At 43.9% G+C, this 19,732-nt stretch overlaps 1 protein-coding gene across 2 annotated transcripts in view; it reads left to right on the top strand.

The window, feature by feature from the left end:
• Window positions 1-19,732, top strand: part of ASAH2 (N-acylsphingosine amidohydrolase 2) — an 89,302-nt gene that overhangs the window by 50,293 nt on the left and 19,277 nt on the right. For both annotated transcript variants that reach the window (XM_047825599.1, XM_047825600.1), the window contains exons 9-14: window positions 8,741-8,861; window positions 10,404-10,529; window positions 14,954-15,040; window positions 17,209-17,313; window positions 17,452-17,533; window positions 19,577-19,692. In XM_047825599.1, coding sequence (XP_047681555.1) covers window positions 8,741-8,861; window positions 10,404-10,529; window positions 14,954-15,040; window positions 17,209-17,313; window positions 17,452-17,533; window positions 19,577-19,692 — 637 coding nt within the window. The remainder of the gene's footprint in view (window positions 1-8,740; window positions 8,862-10,403; window positions 10,530-14,953; window positions 15,041-17,208; window positions 17,314-17,451; window positions 17,534-19,576; window positions 19,693-19,732) is intronic.

The raw sequence follows: 19,732 nt of genomic DNA, 5'->3' as shown, positions 1-19,732 counted from the left end.
GAGTGAGGAGGGGAGGTTCAGAGAGAGGGAGAGAGAGCATCCCAAGCAGGCTCTGCACTGTCAGCGCGGAGCCCGACGCGGGGCTCAAACTCACAAACTGTGAGATCATGACCTGAGCTGAAACCAAGAGTCGGATGCCTAAGTGACCAAGCCACCCCGGACGGCCCTGAATGACATTTTTAGCATTGGAGTTACTTCTTTGGGTGTCAAGTGAGGTCACTAAAAACTCCCTGATAAAATAAACTTTATTATGTGGGTTGACATGATAGAAGTTATTCTTCCATTATAGTGAATTCATCTACTGATTAGTTGCCAACTGGTGTTGAACACAGTGGACTTTCTTTTTTAAAAAAAATGCTTTTATTTATTTTTGAGAGAGAGAGACACAGAGTGTGAGCGGGGGAGGAGCAGAGAGAGGGAGACACAGAATCTGAAGAAGGCTCCAGGCTCCGAGCTGTCAGTATTGAGCCCAGCGCGGGGCCCGAACTCACGAACCATGAGATCATGGCCTGAGCTGAAGTCAGACCCTTAACTGACTGAGTCACCCAGGGGCAAACACAGTGGACTTCCTAAATGTGTGCTTGGGGTATGTGTTGTGATGGTGGTCCCTATCTTGAAGGCTCTAACAGACTAATGGGGTGATTGGGGCAGGGGACAGAGACAGTCAGGCAAGTAATCACAACATACATCAGATGGCCATCAGTGCTGCCACGTGGCTATCGATCAATGCTGTGGGAACTTGGAGGAGGTAGCAGGAATACCTGAGAGCATCGTGGAAGTCATGAAAAGACAGTGAGCTGGGAGGCCAGAGGATGGGCTATGTCAGGGAGGGGGTGAGGGAGGAATCCAAAAAGGTGAGCTAGCTCCAGATTGTGGGGCACTTTGGTGGGCCATTTGGTTAGGAGACAGTCAGGATACAAGCATGTATCTCTGACGAGTTAGAGAATTCCACATTCGCTGGGAGAAGGAGCCTTTTTCCTTACGGTTTCCACTTAACTCTTGGCTGAATGACTGAGATCGTCCGTGATTCCCTCTTATTAGTTTCTGAATCCTTTAACGATGCCCACAGAAGACTAAAAAATGTTGTCCTTCTTCCAGATGTTCGTGGCTTCCTCACATATAACTATATAACATATCTGGAAGTCCCAGGGCCAACCGTCAAGGTTATAGCAACTCTCCTCCATCTGCTAGGCTTAACACCCTGCAATAACTTGCTATTGTTTTTGCAGCCACCATATGCTATCCTTGACATAATTGCTCGTGCAATTGCCTCTTGTTGCATAGTGGCAATTGCTCTTTGAATGCATTAAAAATGATCCAAAGCATAAAGCCAAATCTGGGCTGCTGAGTAACTCAGCCACCAGATGTAGGTGCCTGCTGTTAGGCAGAATCCCAAGGCATAAGGAGTTTGGAAGCCTAGAATCTCTGACTGGCGGAACATGGGTGTCATCTGCCTCACAGCTCAGCTAAGGGCCAGGTAGGTGATGTGACCTGCCCAGTGTTGCAGCCAAAACTGTTCTCTTCATGCTGGGAACCATATTGAGGTCCACAATTTCTTCTTTCCTACCTTCACCTTTGGTTTCATTTCTTCATTCGGCGAGTCCGCACCGGAGACCTACTGGGTGCCATGCAGGACTTCCCAGTCCTTGGAATGGTGCTTTTCCTGGCCCTGAAATCAGGAATCAAATAATACCCACACCCGTGTTCCTTGAGCAAGTCCCTTAAGTTCTCAGAGACTCAATTTCCATATTTCTCAGATGCAGATATAACCTCTTCTCTCCAGAGATCATCGATTTATTTACTCATGTATTAAATGGTGTAGAATATATGTGTCATGAACTGAGCTCATCCTACAGATACACTGATGGGAAAAAGTAGATGGCGTTGTTGCCCTCAGAGAATTTATAATCTCTTGGTAGAGACAAGAGGTATCTAAACAGTCCTTGAAATATGTGTAAGATGATAACTGGGTTAAGTGCCAGGAAAGGAAGGTGCGTGGCATTGTCTTAAAGGGATGTGACCCGGGCAGGGAGACTGGGAAAAGCTTCCCTAAGGAAGTGATAATGGAGCTAAAAACCAAAGGAAGATTGAGAATTATTTGTAAGCCTTTTTTTTATATACATTCCAGCTAGTTAACATACGGTGTAACATTAGTTTCAGGTGTGCAATATAGTGATTCAACCTTCCATACATCACCCGCTGCTCGTCACAAGTGCCCTCCTCAATCCTCATCACCTGTTGAACCCATCCCCCACCCACCTCCCCTCTGGTGACCATCACTTTGTCCTCTATGGGTAAGAGTCTGTTGGGGCGCCTGGGTGGCTCCGTCTGTTAAGCGTCTGACTCTTGATTTCAGCTCAGGTCGTGATCTCACCATTCGTGAGTTCAAGCGCTGAGTCGGGGTCTGGAGCCTCCTTGGGATTCTCTGCCTCCCCCTCTCTCTGCCCCTCTCCTGCTTGTTCTCTCTCTCTCTCTCTCTCTCTCTCGTAATGAATAAATACACATTAAAAAAAGAGTCTGTTTCTTGCTTTGCCTTTCTCTCCCTTTCCTTCCCTTTGCTTGTTTGTTTTGTTTCTTAAATTCCAAATATGAGTGAAATCATGTGATATTTGTCCTTTTCTGACTGACTGATTTCACTTAGCATTATACTCTCTAGCTTCACCCAGGTCATTGCAAATGGCAAGATCTCATTCTTCTTTTATTGTTGAGTAACATTCCATTATATATAGATATCTATATCATATATGTATATATCTCATATCTATCTATATCATATCTATATCATATGTATCATGTATGCATATATATAGATATATATATCACATCTTCTTTATACATTCATCTATCAGTGGACTCTTGGGCTGCGTCCATATCTTGGCTATTGTAAACAATGCTGCTGTAAATATCCAGGTGCCCGTATCCCTTTGAATTCATGTTTTTGTAATCTTTGGGTAAACACCAAGTTGTGCAATTGCTAGGTCGTAGGGTAGGTCTATTTTCACTTTTTGAGGAACCTCCACACTGTTTTCCAGAGTGGCTGCACCAGTTGGCATTCCCACCAACACCAGTTGGCATTCCCTCCCAGCAGAAGGGTTCCCCTTTCTCCATATCCTCACCAACACTTGTTTTTGTGTTGTTGATTGTAGCCGTTCTGACAAGGTGTGAGGTGACGTCTCATTGTAGTTTTGCTCGGCATTTCCCTGATGATGAGTGATGCCGAGCATCTTTTCATGTGTCTGTTGGCCATCTGGAGGTCTTCTTTGGAGGAATGTCTATTTGTGTCTTCTGTCCACTTTTTTAATTGGATTATTCATTTTGGGGCTGTCGACTTTTATAACTTATGTATTTTGGATACTAAGCCTTTCTTACATGTCATTTGGAAATATCTTTTCCCATTCCGTAGATTGTCTTTTACTTTTGTTGGTTGTTTCCTTTGCTGTGCAGAAGCTTTTTATCTTGATGAGGTCCCAACATTCATTTTTGCTTTTATTTCCCTTGCTTTCAGAGACATGTCAAGTAAGAAGTTGCTATGGCTGATGTCAAAGAGGTTGCTGCCTGTGTCCGTCCTCCTCTAGGATTTTTGTGGTTTCAAGTCTCACAGTTAGGTCTTTAATCATTCTGAGTTTATTTTGCATATGGTATAAGAAAGTGGTCCAGCTTCTCTCTTTTGCATGTTTCTGTCCGGTTTTCCCAGCACCAATTATTGAAGAGACTGTCTTCTTCCATGGGATATTCTTTCCTGCTTTGTCAAAGACTAATTGACCATATAGTTGTGGGGTGGAGAGGGCTGCAGTTAGCACATAGGACCTTGGTGCACAATTTACAAAAGTGCTTTCTTCTCTGGGCCAAGGTGCTTAGCTCCGTGAGCTGAGTGGGGGTTGGATTTCAGCTTCCTTTTACCCCCTTTGTAACTCATCTTTGTGCAGGGCACAACCTGCATGCTGGACATGGCGGCCCAGGTTTGAGAGAATAGAACTTGGGATGGGTTTATTACTCTTTTAGAATATTCAAGAAGCTCGATTTTGCATTTGGCTTTTCTTTTCTGCTTCAGAGTAGGAAGTGCATAGTGTCCCAATGAAGAGGCCCTAGAAAATGCCTCGATTACCTAGGAGGAGAGAATGATTATAATATTCTATATTACTCTGCTGTTTATTGATTCACAGAGCATAGTCAAAATGTATTATTTTTCATCCCTAGGAAACAGAGACTAGGAAATTTTAACTAACTTGGCTACGGAATAGGATAAAATCTCAAATCTCTGGACCTTCCATGGTACCTTGATTACATTATGCTGACTCCTTGCTGTGATGTAATCATTATTTAGAAATGTTTATTAACAGGGACGTTAGTTATCCGTTTATATCTGTGCTCTAACTTCTTTTGAAATTACCTCGACCTAACTTCACTCTTTGGAACTTTGCTTGGAAGAATGTTGTTTTGACCAGATAAAATAAATTGTGAGGGCCGCTTTCTTATATTAAAATGATGACCTTTCTGCATATCTTTACAATACCCATCTGTTCCCATCGCACTTTGGTCGCTGTGACAAGCCTGGTATTTTAATCGCACATATTTCAAAGGCCAGAGGAGAAAAAATACAGCATCTTCTCACTCTGAGATTCACATCACTTTTCCGAATGCTTATTTTTTCAGTTTTGTAGAGAAAGGCAAATTCAATTAATTTTCCAAGGCCTAAAATAAATGAACATAAAGGCATGAAATCAATACGAATTCAAGTCTAATTAGCAGACTAGAATTCTCAGCAATTGCTTTCTCTACAGATATTATTGTCGGCCCCTGATTGAGAGAACACACCTGATCCCCCTGTGTGTTCCTCGGCATGTAACACGATGCCAACCACACTCTTGCTGCTAACAAATTCATGTTGGTTGAATGAGAAGAACAGTTGTCATCTCTCCTTGCCTTTATCCGTTACGCTGTGGCCAGAATGACCGTCCGTCCTCTAAACCCATCTTGATGCCTTTGCTACGAATGAGTTTTCTCCAGTGATCCCTTTGCCGAGTCCCTACTCCTCTTTTAAGACCCAGCTCAGATGTCGCATCCTCTCCCAAGCATTTCTCAGGTGCAAGATGATGCCTCGCTCACCTCCACGTCTCCAGTGCCTGGCACAGAATCAAAATTAACTGTGTATTGAATGAGCAGGTGAATGAATGGAGGGGACAGAGCCAGTATCCCACAGCAGATTAGAACTTGGGCTCTGTGGTCTGACAAACCTGGACTCTTAGACCTGCTTCTTGACTTACAATGGGTGTGACCTTGGTCAGATTACTTACTGGCTCACTCTGAGCCTTCGTTTCCTTGGCCATAAAATAAGGACAATGATAACATCTGCCTCCAAGCATGCTTTTAGGATGAAATGAGATCCTGTGTATAAAATCCCTCACCTCATCAGAGCGACATGACAGTCCATGTTGATAAAATTGTTCCACAGGCTTCCTTTGATTGCCCTAGAGAGATTGCAGTCTGGCTGAAGCTGGCTGACCTCAGGGCAATCATATTAGACAGAAGTGTTCTGGTTGGGGAGCCATGGGAAGGTCACGGCCACCACCCCATTTTCCTTCCAAACTAAATGGATTAAAACTGCAAAAAGACAGACTCCCAACTAACTGGAAAACACTAGTTGACTAGAATTTTCTCTGGCACCTGAGTTTTAGGAGAAGGAGGCAAACCCATATCCGCAAAAAGGAAACTAGTATAAGGATTTTTTCAAAAGAGAAATTTTGCAAGTAACTTTAGGGCATGAGCTCAGAACCACCTTTAACCTAATCTTCTGTTCCTTTACATGGGGGCAATACATACCTTGGGGAACAAATTTAGCTCATAGGCTGGTGATTGGTTTGTTCAACACTGTTTAAAACAATTCTAAATGGATGCCAACATGAAAAAAAACACTATTATAGAAATTTTCAAATATATGCCAATTTAGAGCGATTAGTCTTTGAGTTTCCATGTAACTATTATCCACCTTCAGTAATTAGCATTATTCTGCCACTCTGTTTCATCCCTCCTCTCCTTTTGTTTTGCTTTGCTAGAGTTTTAATTTTTCTTTTTTAATGCTTATGTTTTGAGAGAGACAAAGACAGTGCGAGTGGGGGAGGGGCAGACACACACACACACACAGAATGTGAAGCAGGCTCCATGTTCTAAGCTGTCAGCACAGAGCGTGACGTGGGATTCGAACCCACGAACCGGGAGATCGTGACCTGAGCCGGAGTTTGACGCTTAACCAGCTGAGCCACGCTTGCTTTTCTAGAGTTTTAAAAGCCAACACCAGATAGCAAATCATTTCACTCACATATATTTCAGTGTATATCTCTATCAGGGAAAAACGTAAAAAAATATAACCATAACCCATGATCCCAACCAACAAAATGAAAAATAGTTTCTTGATATGCTCTAAAACCTAGTCTGTGTTCAGTTTTCCCTGATTGTGTCAGTAAGATCTTTTTATAATTGTTTTATTTGAATCAGCATCCAAATAGTCCGCCCACCAACTCCATTTGTTGGCTATGTATGTTAAGTCTCTTAATTGGTAAGATTTCTCCTCCTTTTATTCTGTGCTATTTACTTCTCTCTTTCTTTTTTAATGAAAATTTTTTTCTTCTCTTTTTTTTTTTAAATTTTTTTTTCAACGTTTATTTATTTTTGGGACAGAGAGAGACAGAGCATGAACGGGGGAGGGGCAGAGAGAGAGGGAGACACAGAATCGGAAACAGGCTCCAGGCTCTGAGCCATCAGCCCAGAGCCTGACGCGGGGCTCCAACCCACGGACCGCGAGATCGTGACCTGGCTGAAGTCGGACGCTTAACCGACTGCGCCACCCAGGCGCCCCATTCTCTTTTTTTTTTAATTAAAAAATTTTTTTTTTATTTGGGTGTAGTGGGCACACAATGTTATATTTGGTTCAGGTGTACAACATAGAGACTGGACGATTCTGTGCCTTGTGTTATGCCCACCACAAGCGGAACTCCTGTCTGTCACCACAGGGCACTGGTACACTGCCATTGACTCTGTTCCCTGGGCTGCACCTTCCACCCCCGTGACGTACCCCTTCCCTAACTGCAAACCTGCGCCTCCCGTTCCCCTTCAGCCATTTTGCCCAAACTTCACCCCTTTCCTCTCACGCCATTTACTTCCTCAAGAGATTTTTAATCGAGGGGTGCCTGGGTGGCTCATCGGTTAGGCATCCGACTCTTGATTTTGGCTCAGGTCGTGATCCCAGGCTCGTGGGTTTGGCCCCGAGTCCGGCTCTATGCTGAGCACAGAGCCTGCTTGGGGTTGTCTCTCCATCTCTCTCTGCCTCTCCCCTGCTCACAGGCAGGCACATGTGCATGTGAACGCATGTGCACTCTCTCTCTCTCTCTCTCAAAATAAGTAAACTTGAAACATAAATCGATAAATATTTCGCAAAATCATGGATTTATCAAAGATCTGGAAGTTCTGGCTTACTCTCATAAGCCAGGGTGGCTCTCATAAGGCAACATTTGGCAGCTGCATAGTAGAGGTCTTTAGGCCCATGCAAGTGCCTCCGGTAGAGTCTTTAGTAGACCCATAGTAGAGTCTTTAGGCCCATGCAAGTGCCTCCGGGTATCCACAGCCCACACTGGTCCCCGTGGCACCAACCAGCTGAACTCATCCATGTTGCCTACCCAGCCCCCGTGGGCCTTGTGCTGGCCATCTCTGACCTACGTATACATCTGTTGGGCAATGAGAACTGAATCCTGAATGATGACCTTGATGTTTAAAAACATCCCTAGTCAGTAAGTAAATGTTCAGTTTTATGAGCTATATTACTTAGGTAGGAATGTAAGCTGAAAGTTCATGAATTAGCATCTCTCTTTTCTTGAGCATTCATTCTAGTTAATTTGCTTTCCAGCCTTCCATTCTGTATCTTTTTTATCCATGTGGAGGTTCGATCCTACAAAGGCCACTGGACAAGGTGTCCCAAGACCCCAACTTTAGTCTTGGTCCCCTATGACCAATGAGCTACCATTTTGCTTCTCTGAGACACCTTGCCGGGTGGAGGTCATAACTGCCTGGGCTCCAGGGCTGTTGTGAAGTGCAAGTACGGTAACAGATGTGAAATTAGTTTGTAGACGTTGTGGCTCTATACTTAAACAGGTATTACTATGCATACGGCTAACATCAAATTATGCATAACAGCCTCTTTCACACCTCTGTGCGCTTACTGTGTTGTTCCTTCCCCCTGGAATGCCCTTAAGAATTAATTGCTAGTCATCTGTGGTCCCCAAACACTTTATGCCTATTTTTTATAACGTTTGTCACACTGTACTAAAGCCATTTGTTTGCATCTTTGTCTGACCCTGGGTGTAAGGAAGCTTCAGTGTGTTCAGAACTGGGCACACGGCAGGGTCTCCGTAAAGGTCTTCTGAATTAGATAGGGTTGACTTCAATCATTGTTATGTGCACCTGTCTTGAAGGACAAGGTCGGCACCCACACAATGCTTTAGGCGTATCATCTGATCGCTGACCGTTTAGTTTTGTATTTTTGACTTACGTAAATGCCTAGACTTTTTGAGTATATTATTTGTAAGCTAAGCTCATCATCAGTGAAATAACCTAAATGTGAAAGGCCTACCGTTGAAAACGTTTTTGTTTTGTTTTGTTTCCTGCTGGAGAAAAACCAAAGCTCGCAGGCATTGTTTTGACTCCATCACCTGGTTCTCTTCCTGAGCCAAGGGCTCCTTTTCTCTTACAGCTGGTTTGCCATCCACCCCGTCAGCATGAACAATACCAATCACCTTGTCAATAGTGACAACATGGGCTATGCATCTTACCTTTTTGAGCAAGAGAAGAACAAAGGATATCTACCTGGACAGGTGAGATTTGGGTCATTGAAAACATCATCTTAATTCATTAGATCCTCATTTGTACAATGCTCAGAATAGCTGATTCAAATCTTCAGTGTAAAGTGTCATCAGGCACGTCACATACTAATATGCTTGGATAAAAAGAATTCTCCATCCTCCCTGAGAGGCGAAGAAAAATTAACAATGACTGTGTCAAATGCTGCTGACATCTGTAGCTTCATAAAGTTGCAATTAGTTAGAGAAGGAAGGACAAGCTCAAGATTTTTGCAATACGTGATACTTTTTGATTGGCTTGGGAATATGATCAACCGGGTTGATGTTCACTTTTCTCTTCAGAGCTATCAAAGTATTAAGTACCTTCTGAGTAGTGTTAAGAACCTGAATGAGGAGGGGACAGGTGATGAATCTTTTCTGCGGTCCAGATTTCCCTGTTAATGGCGAATTTCCTTTTAAGGAGTTTCGTCATACTTTCTTTTAATAAGCCCCAAGGGAGAGACGACCCTAACCCACCAGACTTGTTATCGTAACTTTGAAACGCAATGAGGGATGGAATCAGAGATGGGGGCCGGAACTCAGTCCATGTGCCTCAGAAATCTCCTCAGCTCTGTGTCAATTACTGACTACAGATAGCTAAGCGGTTGTTGGGGGGAGGGCTTCTCTGTTGGATCCTAAGGTCCAAGTCCCAAATGCCAAAGAATATAGGACGATAAGAACCCCAAGCCCTTGACTAGGATAAATGTCTAGAAAGTGCAATGATACCAAAGTTATTAGCCCCATGAACATTCATAGTGATCTTTTAGCTCCTGACTGATAAAATGCTATTTTTTTTTTCATTTTAGCCTGCATTTTAGGGAAAAGAAAGGAACTTCCCATTTATGATCACTGGCTGGGGCATTTTGAGATAAGTTATCTTTTTGGTGTAAAAAAAAGACACATGATCTCCAATACCTGCTTATTTCTTTCCCTAAGAAAATGGAAGTCATGGAAGGTAGAATTAGATCAGCTGGGTTGAGGTTAATATCTTACACCACTCAAAGAGGTTATATGCTGTTACTTCAGGTTGAAGAGCTAAAAGAAAAGATACACAGAGGTAGATCTGGATGGTGAATGCTATATTTAGGTTCAGTTTTGCCACAGGAACATCTGGATTCATATTTTCTTTTTAAGCCAGTAGGGAGATTTATTTTTCAAGGAGAAAGGGACCTGTCAGCTCCAGATACAATACCAGGAAGGAGTTTGATGAGTCAGCATTTTATACCGTGTTGTTGTATGCTGTGTTTCTTGTCAAAATGTTTCTGTTTGTGGCACAGAGTTGAAACTCTCCTATTTGAAACAGCTTTATTGATCGTTGGAATATCACGAGCGTGATAACATGTATGCTGACTGCAATGTGAATTTTTTCGCAAAGTTTCTCAGAATGTCCTACCTCCTCCTTTTATTGTGCTCAAATGGTTTTGAAGAGTTCCCCAGAGTGGATGGAATGTTTGTGTTTTTAATGGAATTCATTGTGGGAAATAAGAATAAAAGGCAGTTGGATGTTTCTTTTGGCAGGGACCCTATGTAGCAGCCTTTGCTTCATCAAACCTCGGAGATGTGTCCCCCAATATTCTTGGCCCGCATTGTGTCAACACAGGAGACTCTTGTGATAACGCCAATAGCTCTTGTCCCATCGGTGGGGTAGGTAATTATGACATGAGATCTTTGTGTTTGCATCTCATGTGCATTTTAAGTATTCACCATTAACTTATAATTGTGTTCTCCCCAAGTGCACCCAGGCCTACTGACCTCTCAGGAGCACCCACTAAATTTCGACTGGATAAAATTCTAGTTCTCCATTGGATTGACTCTTAAGTGTTTTGAATGGTGAGGCAATTAGTAAATGTCAGAGATGAAATACCCTTGCCCAAACTTGGACAGTCTGAAACATTTCACCTTGGCATTTCTGATATCACAAGTTAGTACCAGAAACTGCTTACCTGAGATGTTTCTCACTTGTGAAGTCTACAGCATTACACACACACACACACACACACACACACAAAACACATCAACATTTTTTTTTCTTTTCTTTAAAATCACAAACAACAGGGGTGCCTGGGTGGCTCAGGCGGTTTAGCAGCCAACTTCGGCTCAGGTCACGATCTCACACTTTGTGAGTTTGAGCCCCGCGTCGGGCTCTGTGCTGACAGCTCAGAGCCTGGATTCTGTGTCTCCCTCTCTCTCTGCCCTTCCATTGCTCATGCTTGCTCTCTCTCAAAATTAAATAAACATTGGCATGCCTGGTGGCTCAGTTGGTTAAGCATCTGACTTCTGCATAGGTCATGATCTCCCGGCTCATGAATTCGAGCCCTGTGTTGGGCTGTGCTGACAGCTCAGAGCCTGGAGCCCACTTTGGATTCTGTGTCTCCCCCTCTCTCTGCCCCTCCCTTGCTCATGCTCTCTCTCTCAGAAATAACTAACTAACTAGCTAACTAAATAAATAAACAAACATTAAAAAATAAAAATAAAGTCACAAACAACAAATCTTGCTGTCAAAACTCACACGACATGGAAAACCTAGAAGGCAGTAAAAAGTGAGTTCCTCTTCATTCCCTTCCTTCTCCCCCCTCCCAGGAAGTTACCACTATCCCACCTCTTCCTATATACTTGTCCACACATTCACGAACAAAATTTTACAACTTCTTTGGTTGATATTTTTAGTGGGACTGGGATTCGAGTTTTCCACCTGCTTTGTTGTCTTTAAAATTGTTTTAGGGCTGAACACAGGTCTGTGTGGCAAGATTTAAAGACTTACTATTGGGGCGCCTGGGTGGCGCAGTTGGTTAAGCGTCCGACTTCAGCCAGGTCACGATCTTGCGGTCCATGAGTTCGAGCCCCGCGTCAGGCTCTGGGCTGATGGCTCAGAGCCTGGAGCCTGTTTCCGATTCTGTGTCTCCCTCTCTCTCTGTCCCTCCCCTGTTCATGCTCTGTCTCTCTCTGTCCCAAAAATAAATAAAAAACGTTGAAAAAAAAAAAAAGACTTACTATTATTAGTATGGCTTTCTTTAGGCCACACCGTCATTTATTTCATTGTTTCCCTGCCACGTTCATTTAGATTTTTTCTGCCTTGACGTGAGAAGCAGATCGTAGCTTCTGGGCTCTTGTTCTTTGTGTTTATAGAACATGTCACCTGTGATATGACTTTTATTAAACGTCATTTCTGGGCTATTTATTCTATTCCCATCAATTCTACCCAACGGGTAGTAGAGCATAACAATTAGAGTTTTCTCTTATATATTACCAGTTTGGTATAGAAAGTCTTCCTTTGTTACTCTTCCTTTGCAAAATGTTCACACATCATTCATTCACATTCGATTTCAAGATTACTTGTTGAATTCCATCATTCAGAGAGGAAACGTTTAAATAAATTATGGTACCTGTTTGCAGTAGAATATTATGTACCAACAAACTGTACTGTGTTGGAACATTGAATGTGGGAAAAAGCTCACAGTACACAATGTTGATTTAGAAAATCAGTATTTGGGGGGCGCCTGGGTGGCTCAATGGGTTAAGCATCCGACTTCGGCTCAGGTCACGATCTCACGGCTCGTGAGTCCAAGCCCCGCATCAGACTCTGTGCTGACAGCTCAGAGCCTGGAGCCTGCTTCGGATGCTGTGTCTCCCTCTCTCTCTGCTCCTTCCCGTCTGGCACTCTGTTTTTCTCTCTGAAAAATAAATAAACATTAAAAAAATTTAAAAAGGAAGAAAATCAGGATTTAATCTTGTATATTGATTATGATTGCAGTTTTGAAAATAAATGTAGTGAAAAGACAAAGTGAAACCCACTGAATTGTTAACCCTGACTTTCTCTGTTTGGCATTACTATGGCATTACAGGGGGGGGTTTATTCTGTTGATTTTGTTTATTGTTTTTATTCTATTTATACACTTTTGTAGTTTTTTCCTACAAGGAGAATACTTTTAATCAGTAAAAATTATCACAGAATCACACCCTCTCCCGTGACAGAATTCTCTTTCTATCCATTCCATTCCATCTGTTAGATTTGCTTCCCTCATGATTGCAAGATGGCAGTCAGTACTGAGGACGGTATATCCTTTTCTCCCCCCGGATATGGCAGGAGAGAGAGAAAACCCGTCTCTAACCATGGAATAAAAGTTCTTTTCCTTCTGATTGGGTCACGGGAGGTACATACCCATTCCTGGACCGAAACGGTTGCAGGGGAAATAGTGTGCTGACAGGCTCAGGCTGGGGTTCCTGACCAATCTTGGGGAGGGCCTAGGGAATTACCACGGTCGTCTTAGACTTACCTGGGCTGGGAATGGAACCGTTGACTGTGAAAGAAGTGATGCCTTTTTGAACAAAATCGTGATTCGCTTAAGAAACAGAAAGAGGGAAGTGGGCAAATGTTGCCGTATCTCTTGCTTTCGTGTAGCTTCTTTCAACAGAATTTTTTTTTTTAACTTCAGAAACTAGCTTTCATTAAAACAAAGCTATAGGGGCGCCTGGGTGGCGCAGTCGGTTAAGCGTCCGACTTCAGCCAGGTCACGATCTCACGGTCCGTGAGTTCGAGCCCCGCGTCAGGCTCTGGGCTGATGGCTCAGAGCCTGGAGCCTGTTTCCGATTCTGTGTCTCCCTCTCTCTCTGCCCCTCCCCCGTTCATGCTCTGTCTCTCTCTGTCCCAAAATAAATTAAAAATGTTGAAAAAAAAATTTAAAAAAAAAAACAAAGCTATATACTTGTTAACAATGCAAACGATGTTGAGAAGTTCGGGAAACGAAACAGGTCAATGCGCAGCCTCTAACTCCACGATTAACCTGTTAAACCTTAAATGAACATCCTACTAGGCAGCCTTTTCGGCTTCCACGCTCCTACGTGTCCGCACAGTTGTACACAAACGAGGTCACGCTGGGAATGCTGTTCTATAGCTGCTTTCTTATTTCCCGCGAATATACTTTATTTTTTTTAGTTTATTTATTTATTTTGAGAGCAAGAAAGAGAGAGAGAAAGCAGAGGAGGGGCAGAGAGAGAGAGGGAGAGAGAGAATCCCAAGCAGGCTTCACGCTCAGCATGAAACCCAACACGGGGCTCGAACCCACAGCCCTGGGATCATGACCTGAGCCAAATTCATGCGTCGGACGCTTAACCCGCTGAGCCTCCCTGGCGCCCCTCCAGTGAATACACTTTAAAACATCCTTTAAACGAATGGTACAGTTTTCAGTTTTAAGTACCGTAAGTTAGTTCACCGATCCCCTTGTGATGAATATTTTCTTTCCTTCCCTCCTCTCTCCCTTCTTTTTTCCTCCCGTCACATAAATGGACTACGTGTGTCATACATATTTTCACAGGTGTATGAGTTTCACCTTAGGACAAATTCTTGTGAGCGAATTTGCTGTTCAAGGGAAAGCACAGCTCCCATGGGGGTGACCATGAGTCCTGTCCCCAGCCACAGTGTGTGAGTGACCCTTTCCCCAAAGCCTCCCTGATGCCTGGTTTATCGAGCGTTCAGTCTTTGCCAACAGAACAGGCGGAGTTCCTTTTTGTAGTTTAAATGTATATTTAATGATTCACAGGCTTGAATATATTTTAATGTTGAAGAGAGATTTACATTTCTTTCTTGCAAATCACCTATTTTCATCTGTGTTCCACTGTGTATCCAGTAGGATTTTTTTTTTTTTGCTTTTTTCCTCCCAGGTTTATTGAGATATAATTGAGAGATAACATTGTATCATTTTAAGGCATACACTGTGATTATTTTGATACACATATAGGATGCTTTTTACTGCAAATAAGAGAAAACCCAACTCCATAGGGATGAATCAGAAGGTTATTAAGGAGGTGTTCATCCACATTTTCTTGAAATGCTTTTTAAGTTTCAATTACAGTATTTAAGTATCTGGTCAATGTCAACGTTTTCTGGGGTCAGAAGGGAAGGATAGAGCCAGGTTTATCTACCGATTTTTATTTTTTTCCAGTGGCTCACCTACGTGTTCCAGTATAACGTTGACTGGGTTTCTGATTGGCTCAGATTCACTTGTGATTTTGCGTTCCTTGAGATAATTGCTTCTTTCACTAAGAGCCCGTCTTGTCTCCCTGTGTTGTAGTCTAGCATGTGCATCGCTATGGGACCCGGCCACGACATGTTCAACAGCACTCAGATTATCGGAGGGATCATATACCAGAGAGCAAAGGTCAGCCACGGGCCGGCCTCTTTCATGTTCATTTAACCTCATTCTTTCAAATCCACGGGCAGCGCTCCTTACAGAGACGGTAATGGTAAGAGACAGCAGGAGCCCGAGCTGTGCCGTGGAGTCTGGAAGCCTGCTGTTCCAGGCCCGCGAGGAAGGCCGCTTCCGAAGGCACAAGACCCCCCCTCTCGGGCTGCCCCTCTGACTTCCCTGAGGAAGTGCTTTTAAAACCAAGGAGGCAGGGAAACACTCTGTTGGGGCCAGAACGCGCGCTTCCGACAGCATGGTGACAGACGGTGTAAGGATTCCAGGTAACACGGTGTCAGACGTGACCAGATGGATCCGGACCCACTGGGCCACCTGGCCACCCTTCACTCCTTCAGCGTCAAGGCCAAGCAGAACCGTTCGCTCCTGCTCTGGAAATTCGGATTCAGATGACTCCCTAGGCTTCAATACGGCATAGACTCTCCATTTTACATTTTCTTCTCTTTCCTTTTTAAAACATTTTTTGATGAGGACAGAATCTGGTCTTCAGTGAGATTATGAGGAGTTGCTCTCTGCTTCTCCCTCTGCTAAACTTTGGCTTCCATTTTCCCCCAAATTTTGTGTCAGCTCCTATGGGGACAGACATTGGATTTTTTCTTTAAGTTTGTTTGTTTATTTTGAGAGAGAAAGTGTGAGTGGGGAGGGGCAGAGACAGAGGGAGAGAATCCCAAGCAGGCTCTGAGCTGTCAGCACAGAGCCCGGCGTGGGGCTCAAGCCCACGGACTGTGAGATCATGACCTGAGCTGAAGTCAGATGCTTAATTGGCTGAGCCACCCAGGCACCCCAGATATCTGATTGGAAAGACAAAGGATGGGGGCCTGGGTGTCTCAGTCGGCTAAGCGTCCGACTTTGGCTCAGGTCATGATCTCACAGTCCGTGAGTTCGAGCCCCGCGTCGGGCTCTGTGCTGACAGCTTGGAGCCTGGAGCCTGCTTTGGATTCTGTGTCTCCCTCTCTCTCTGCCCCTCCCCGACCTGTGCTCGCTCTCTCTCTCTCTCTCTCTCTCTCAAAAATAAATAAACATTAAAAGATACTAAAAAAGAAGAACAGAAAAGACAAAGGATGACTTCAGGCTGTCATCTATCCCCCATAGTTAAATCTCTTCCTTTGCCTGGCTCATTCCTACCTTTGCTGCGCGTGCGTGTGCACACGCACGTGCGTGTTTAAGTAAATATTTTGCTCCAAGGGTTCTAAAATGTTTCAGGAGCAAGTAAGGAAGAGCTAAAGGACCTTTAAAGCCATTAGACAGCAGCCAGCCTAGTTGCTGTACTTCCTGCTTTATTACTGTGGCATCATCAGAGGATTGTTCTAAATGAACAGATTCTATTTAGGGGAGGCACCTGTGACACACTTCAGTGTTATTGTCCTGGGCCCGCGAGTCATAGGGGTTCATCTCACATGCTGGAATCTCTTCTCAGCAAGGCACACCTTTGCTTTTCGTCAGAAAGGCGGGCAGCAGCTGGTGTTACCCACGACTCACCTGAGAGCCCCCACGTGGCCGTAGGAGCGAGGATGGGGACAGAGTGGGGACAGTTAGGTGTCAAACAAAGGGGGCATGTGCTGAGGCAGGACTGGCCTACCGTGTCTGGTGCAGATCAGTTTCTGAATGCGATGTCTCCCATTTCCCTGCAAGGTTAAAAAAAAAGCGTCAATTCACCCTGAAGGGAAACAAAACAGAACAGAACATCAAAGCGTGGATGGTGGGTGGGGCAGACGACGCAGGTCGTGAAGTCTTTCCAGCTGTCCTTTGGTGGTAGGGAACTCACTCAGAGAATCCCTGAGGTTGAGCTCTCCTCCTGGCCAAGCCGGTGATGGGCCCACCTACTCCTAATCTTAAATTTTCTTGACCGTCTTTCAAGAGAGATGGAGGCCTTTTGGTGCCACGGGCCGTATCCCTAGACTTTCGTGTTTGTGGGGCGTAGACACAGGTCAATGGTCTCAGGGCCGCCACGAGTCTGGGAAGCGACTGGAGGTGGCAGAGGGACCCACGTGGGTAGTGGCCATTTCTAAGCAGCCAGCAAACCTTGGCTGAGAGATGCTTTTCCAAATTGGTGCTTACGGGGTAATATCCGTACTGTTCATTTTAGCTCTTCTGCTTTCAACAGCGAGCCTGTGTGGGTTTTCTAGGAACTGTATGCCTCGGCCTCCCAGGAGCTGACGGGACCACTGGCCGCGGCCCATCAGTGGGTGAATATGTCCAACGTCACCGTCTGGCTCAACTCCACCCACACAGTAAGTGTCCCTGAGCCACACTGATCATGCCACGAGGGGAGAGCTCTGGGCTGATCTCAGTACTTATGGAAGTTTGACTTCTGTTTCTTGTTCTGTTGACCTCTCATCTTTGTGTCTGTTTAAAAATCTTCCCTTTAGGCCCAAACCTGTAAACCTGCCCTGGGCTACAGTTTCGCGGCCGGCACAATCGACGGGTTCGGGAGCCTCAACTTCACGCAGGGTGAGGGGGCATGTCGTGACCTCTGTGGTTCTGGGCTCTGAAGCGTCAGGGCTCTGAAGGGCTTCGCTACAGCCAATACGTTTGTCATTTGTTACTGTTGCCTTTAAACACAGGGGCATGTGTGCTTTCCAGGTGTGCATGTGACAGCCAGATTTCCCAGGGATGGGTCTCCTGGAATGCAGCTTCCACGGATTCAGATAGAATGGGAGTCAGCTTTTCTTTGCATTTCAGAGTATGGGTGGATGTTCCTTTTTTTTTTTTAATTTATTTTTTTAATTTTATTTTTTAAATTTACATCCAAATTAGTTAGCATCTAGTGCAACAATGATTTCAGGAGGAGATTCCTTAGTGCCCCTTACCCATTTAGCCTATCCCCCCTCCCACACCCCCTCCAGTAACCCTCTGTTTGTTCTCCATATTTATGAGTCTCTTCTGTTTTGTCCCTCTCCCTGTTTTTGTATTATTTTTGTTTCCCTTCCCTTATGTTCATCTGTTTTGTCTCTTAAAGTCCTCATAGGAGTGAAGTCATATGATGCTTGTCTTTCTCTGACTAATTTCACTTAGCCTAATACCCTCCAGTTCCATCCACGTAGTTGCAAATGGCAAGATTTCATTCTTTTTGATGCCGAGTAATACTCCATTGTATATATACAGCACAATTTCTTTATCGTTTCATCCATTGATGGACATTTGGGCTCTTTCCGTACTTTGGCTATTGTCGATAGTGCTGCTGTAAACACGGAGGTGCGCGTGGAAAGCGCTTTCGTATTTTCTTTTGATTTCCTCCTTGACCGTTGTCAATTTATGATCATGTTGCTTCATTTCCACGTATTTGTGAGTTTCCCAAATTTTCTTCTGTAATTTATTCCTAATTTCATTACATTGCGGTTGTAAAATATACTTTGTATTACTTATACCTTTTGACGTTTGCTGGACTTTGTTTCATGGCCAGCCTATAGTCTATCCCGGACAGTGTCTGTATGCCTTGCACAGAGTGTCTGTTATGTTCTTGCTGCGTGGACGGAGGTATCTGCGGGTACCTGTTAGGTCCACTTGGCTTCTAGTGCTGTTCACCTTTTCTATTGTTGGTCTTCTGACTCATTGTCCCATCTATTACTGAAACTGGGATTCTTTTTTTTTTTTAATGTTTATTTATTAGTTTGAGAGAGAGAGAGCGCGTGCAGGGGAGGGACAGAGAGAGACAGGGAGACACAGAACCCAAAGCAGGCTCTAGGCTCTGAGCTATCAGCACAGAGCCTGATGTGGGGCTGGAACCCAGGAAGCATGAGATCATGACTTGAGCTGAGGTTGTATGCTTAACCAGATGAGCCATATTACTGAAAGTGGGGTTATTAAAGCTCCAGCTATTATTATTGATTGTCTCTTTCTCCCTCCATTTCTGTCAGTTTTGGCTCATGTGTTTTGGTGCTCTGTTAATAGGTCCATATATGTTTATAAGTGTTATATTTTCCTAATGAAATATAGATTCTAAGTTCATAGGTTTCAGAGTTAATGTAACTTTTCCCTAGATTGTTGCTTTCATGTATGATTTTTTTTTTACTGTGTGTGTGTGTGTGTGTGTGTGTGTGCGGGCACACACATGTGTGGATATTTAGGTGGGGAGTTAAGAGAGCCTCTTTCTTTGGATCACAAGCCAAACAATCAGGGCTTCAAGTTGGAGGTTGACGTTTTTAGTTTCTACAATGGGAAGAATGTGATTTAGTTCGTAAATCTACAGTTAATTATATCATTTTGTTTTTATTTGAAACATGAATGAGGAAGAGCAGTGGAAACAAAACCTTAAGGATCTTGAACAAAATACATTCTTTTATCCTATTGGCCACACCAAGGATCTAATTAAATAATGACTCCTATTTTAGGAAGCACAGGAAATTTTGCCTCTTCTCTTATTCAATCTGTTTGGCACTCTTGGACAACAACCTTCATAACATCTTTGTAATGAAGTCACTGCTGTGCATTTGTCAAAGTGATGACATTTTTTTCAGAGCGTCAGAATCAAATTAGTGATAATATTCCTAACAGGGACAACAGTAGGGGATCCATTCTGGGACACTCTTCGGGATCAACTCCTGGGCAAGCCATCTGAAGAAATCAAAAGGTGTCATAAACCAAAGCCAATCCTTCTTCACACTGGAGAGGTAATGAATTTTGACTATGATGGTAAACTTAGCATATTGT

Source organism: Prionailurus viverrinus, chromosome D2 (genome assembly GCF_022837055.1).
Source record: "Prionailurus viverrinus isolate Anna chromosome D2, UM_Priviv_1.0, whole genome shotgun sequence".
Lineage (NCBI taxonomy): Eukaryota > Metazoa > Chordata > Mammalia > Carnivora > Felidae > Prionailurus > Prionailurus viverrinus.
Note: the sequence above shows the minus strand (reverse complement) of the source record. Positions and strands in the feature narration are given on the sequence as shown.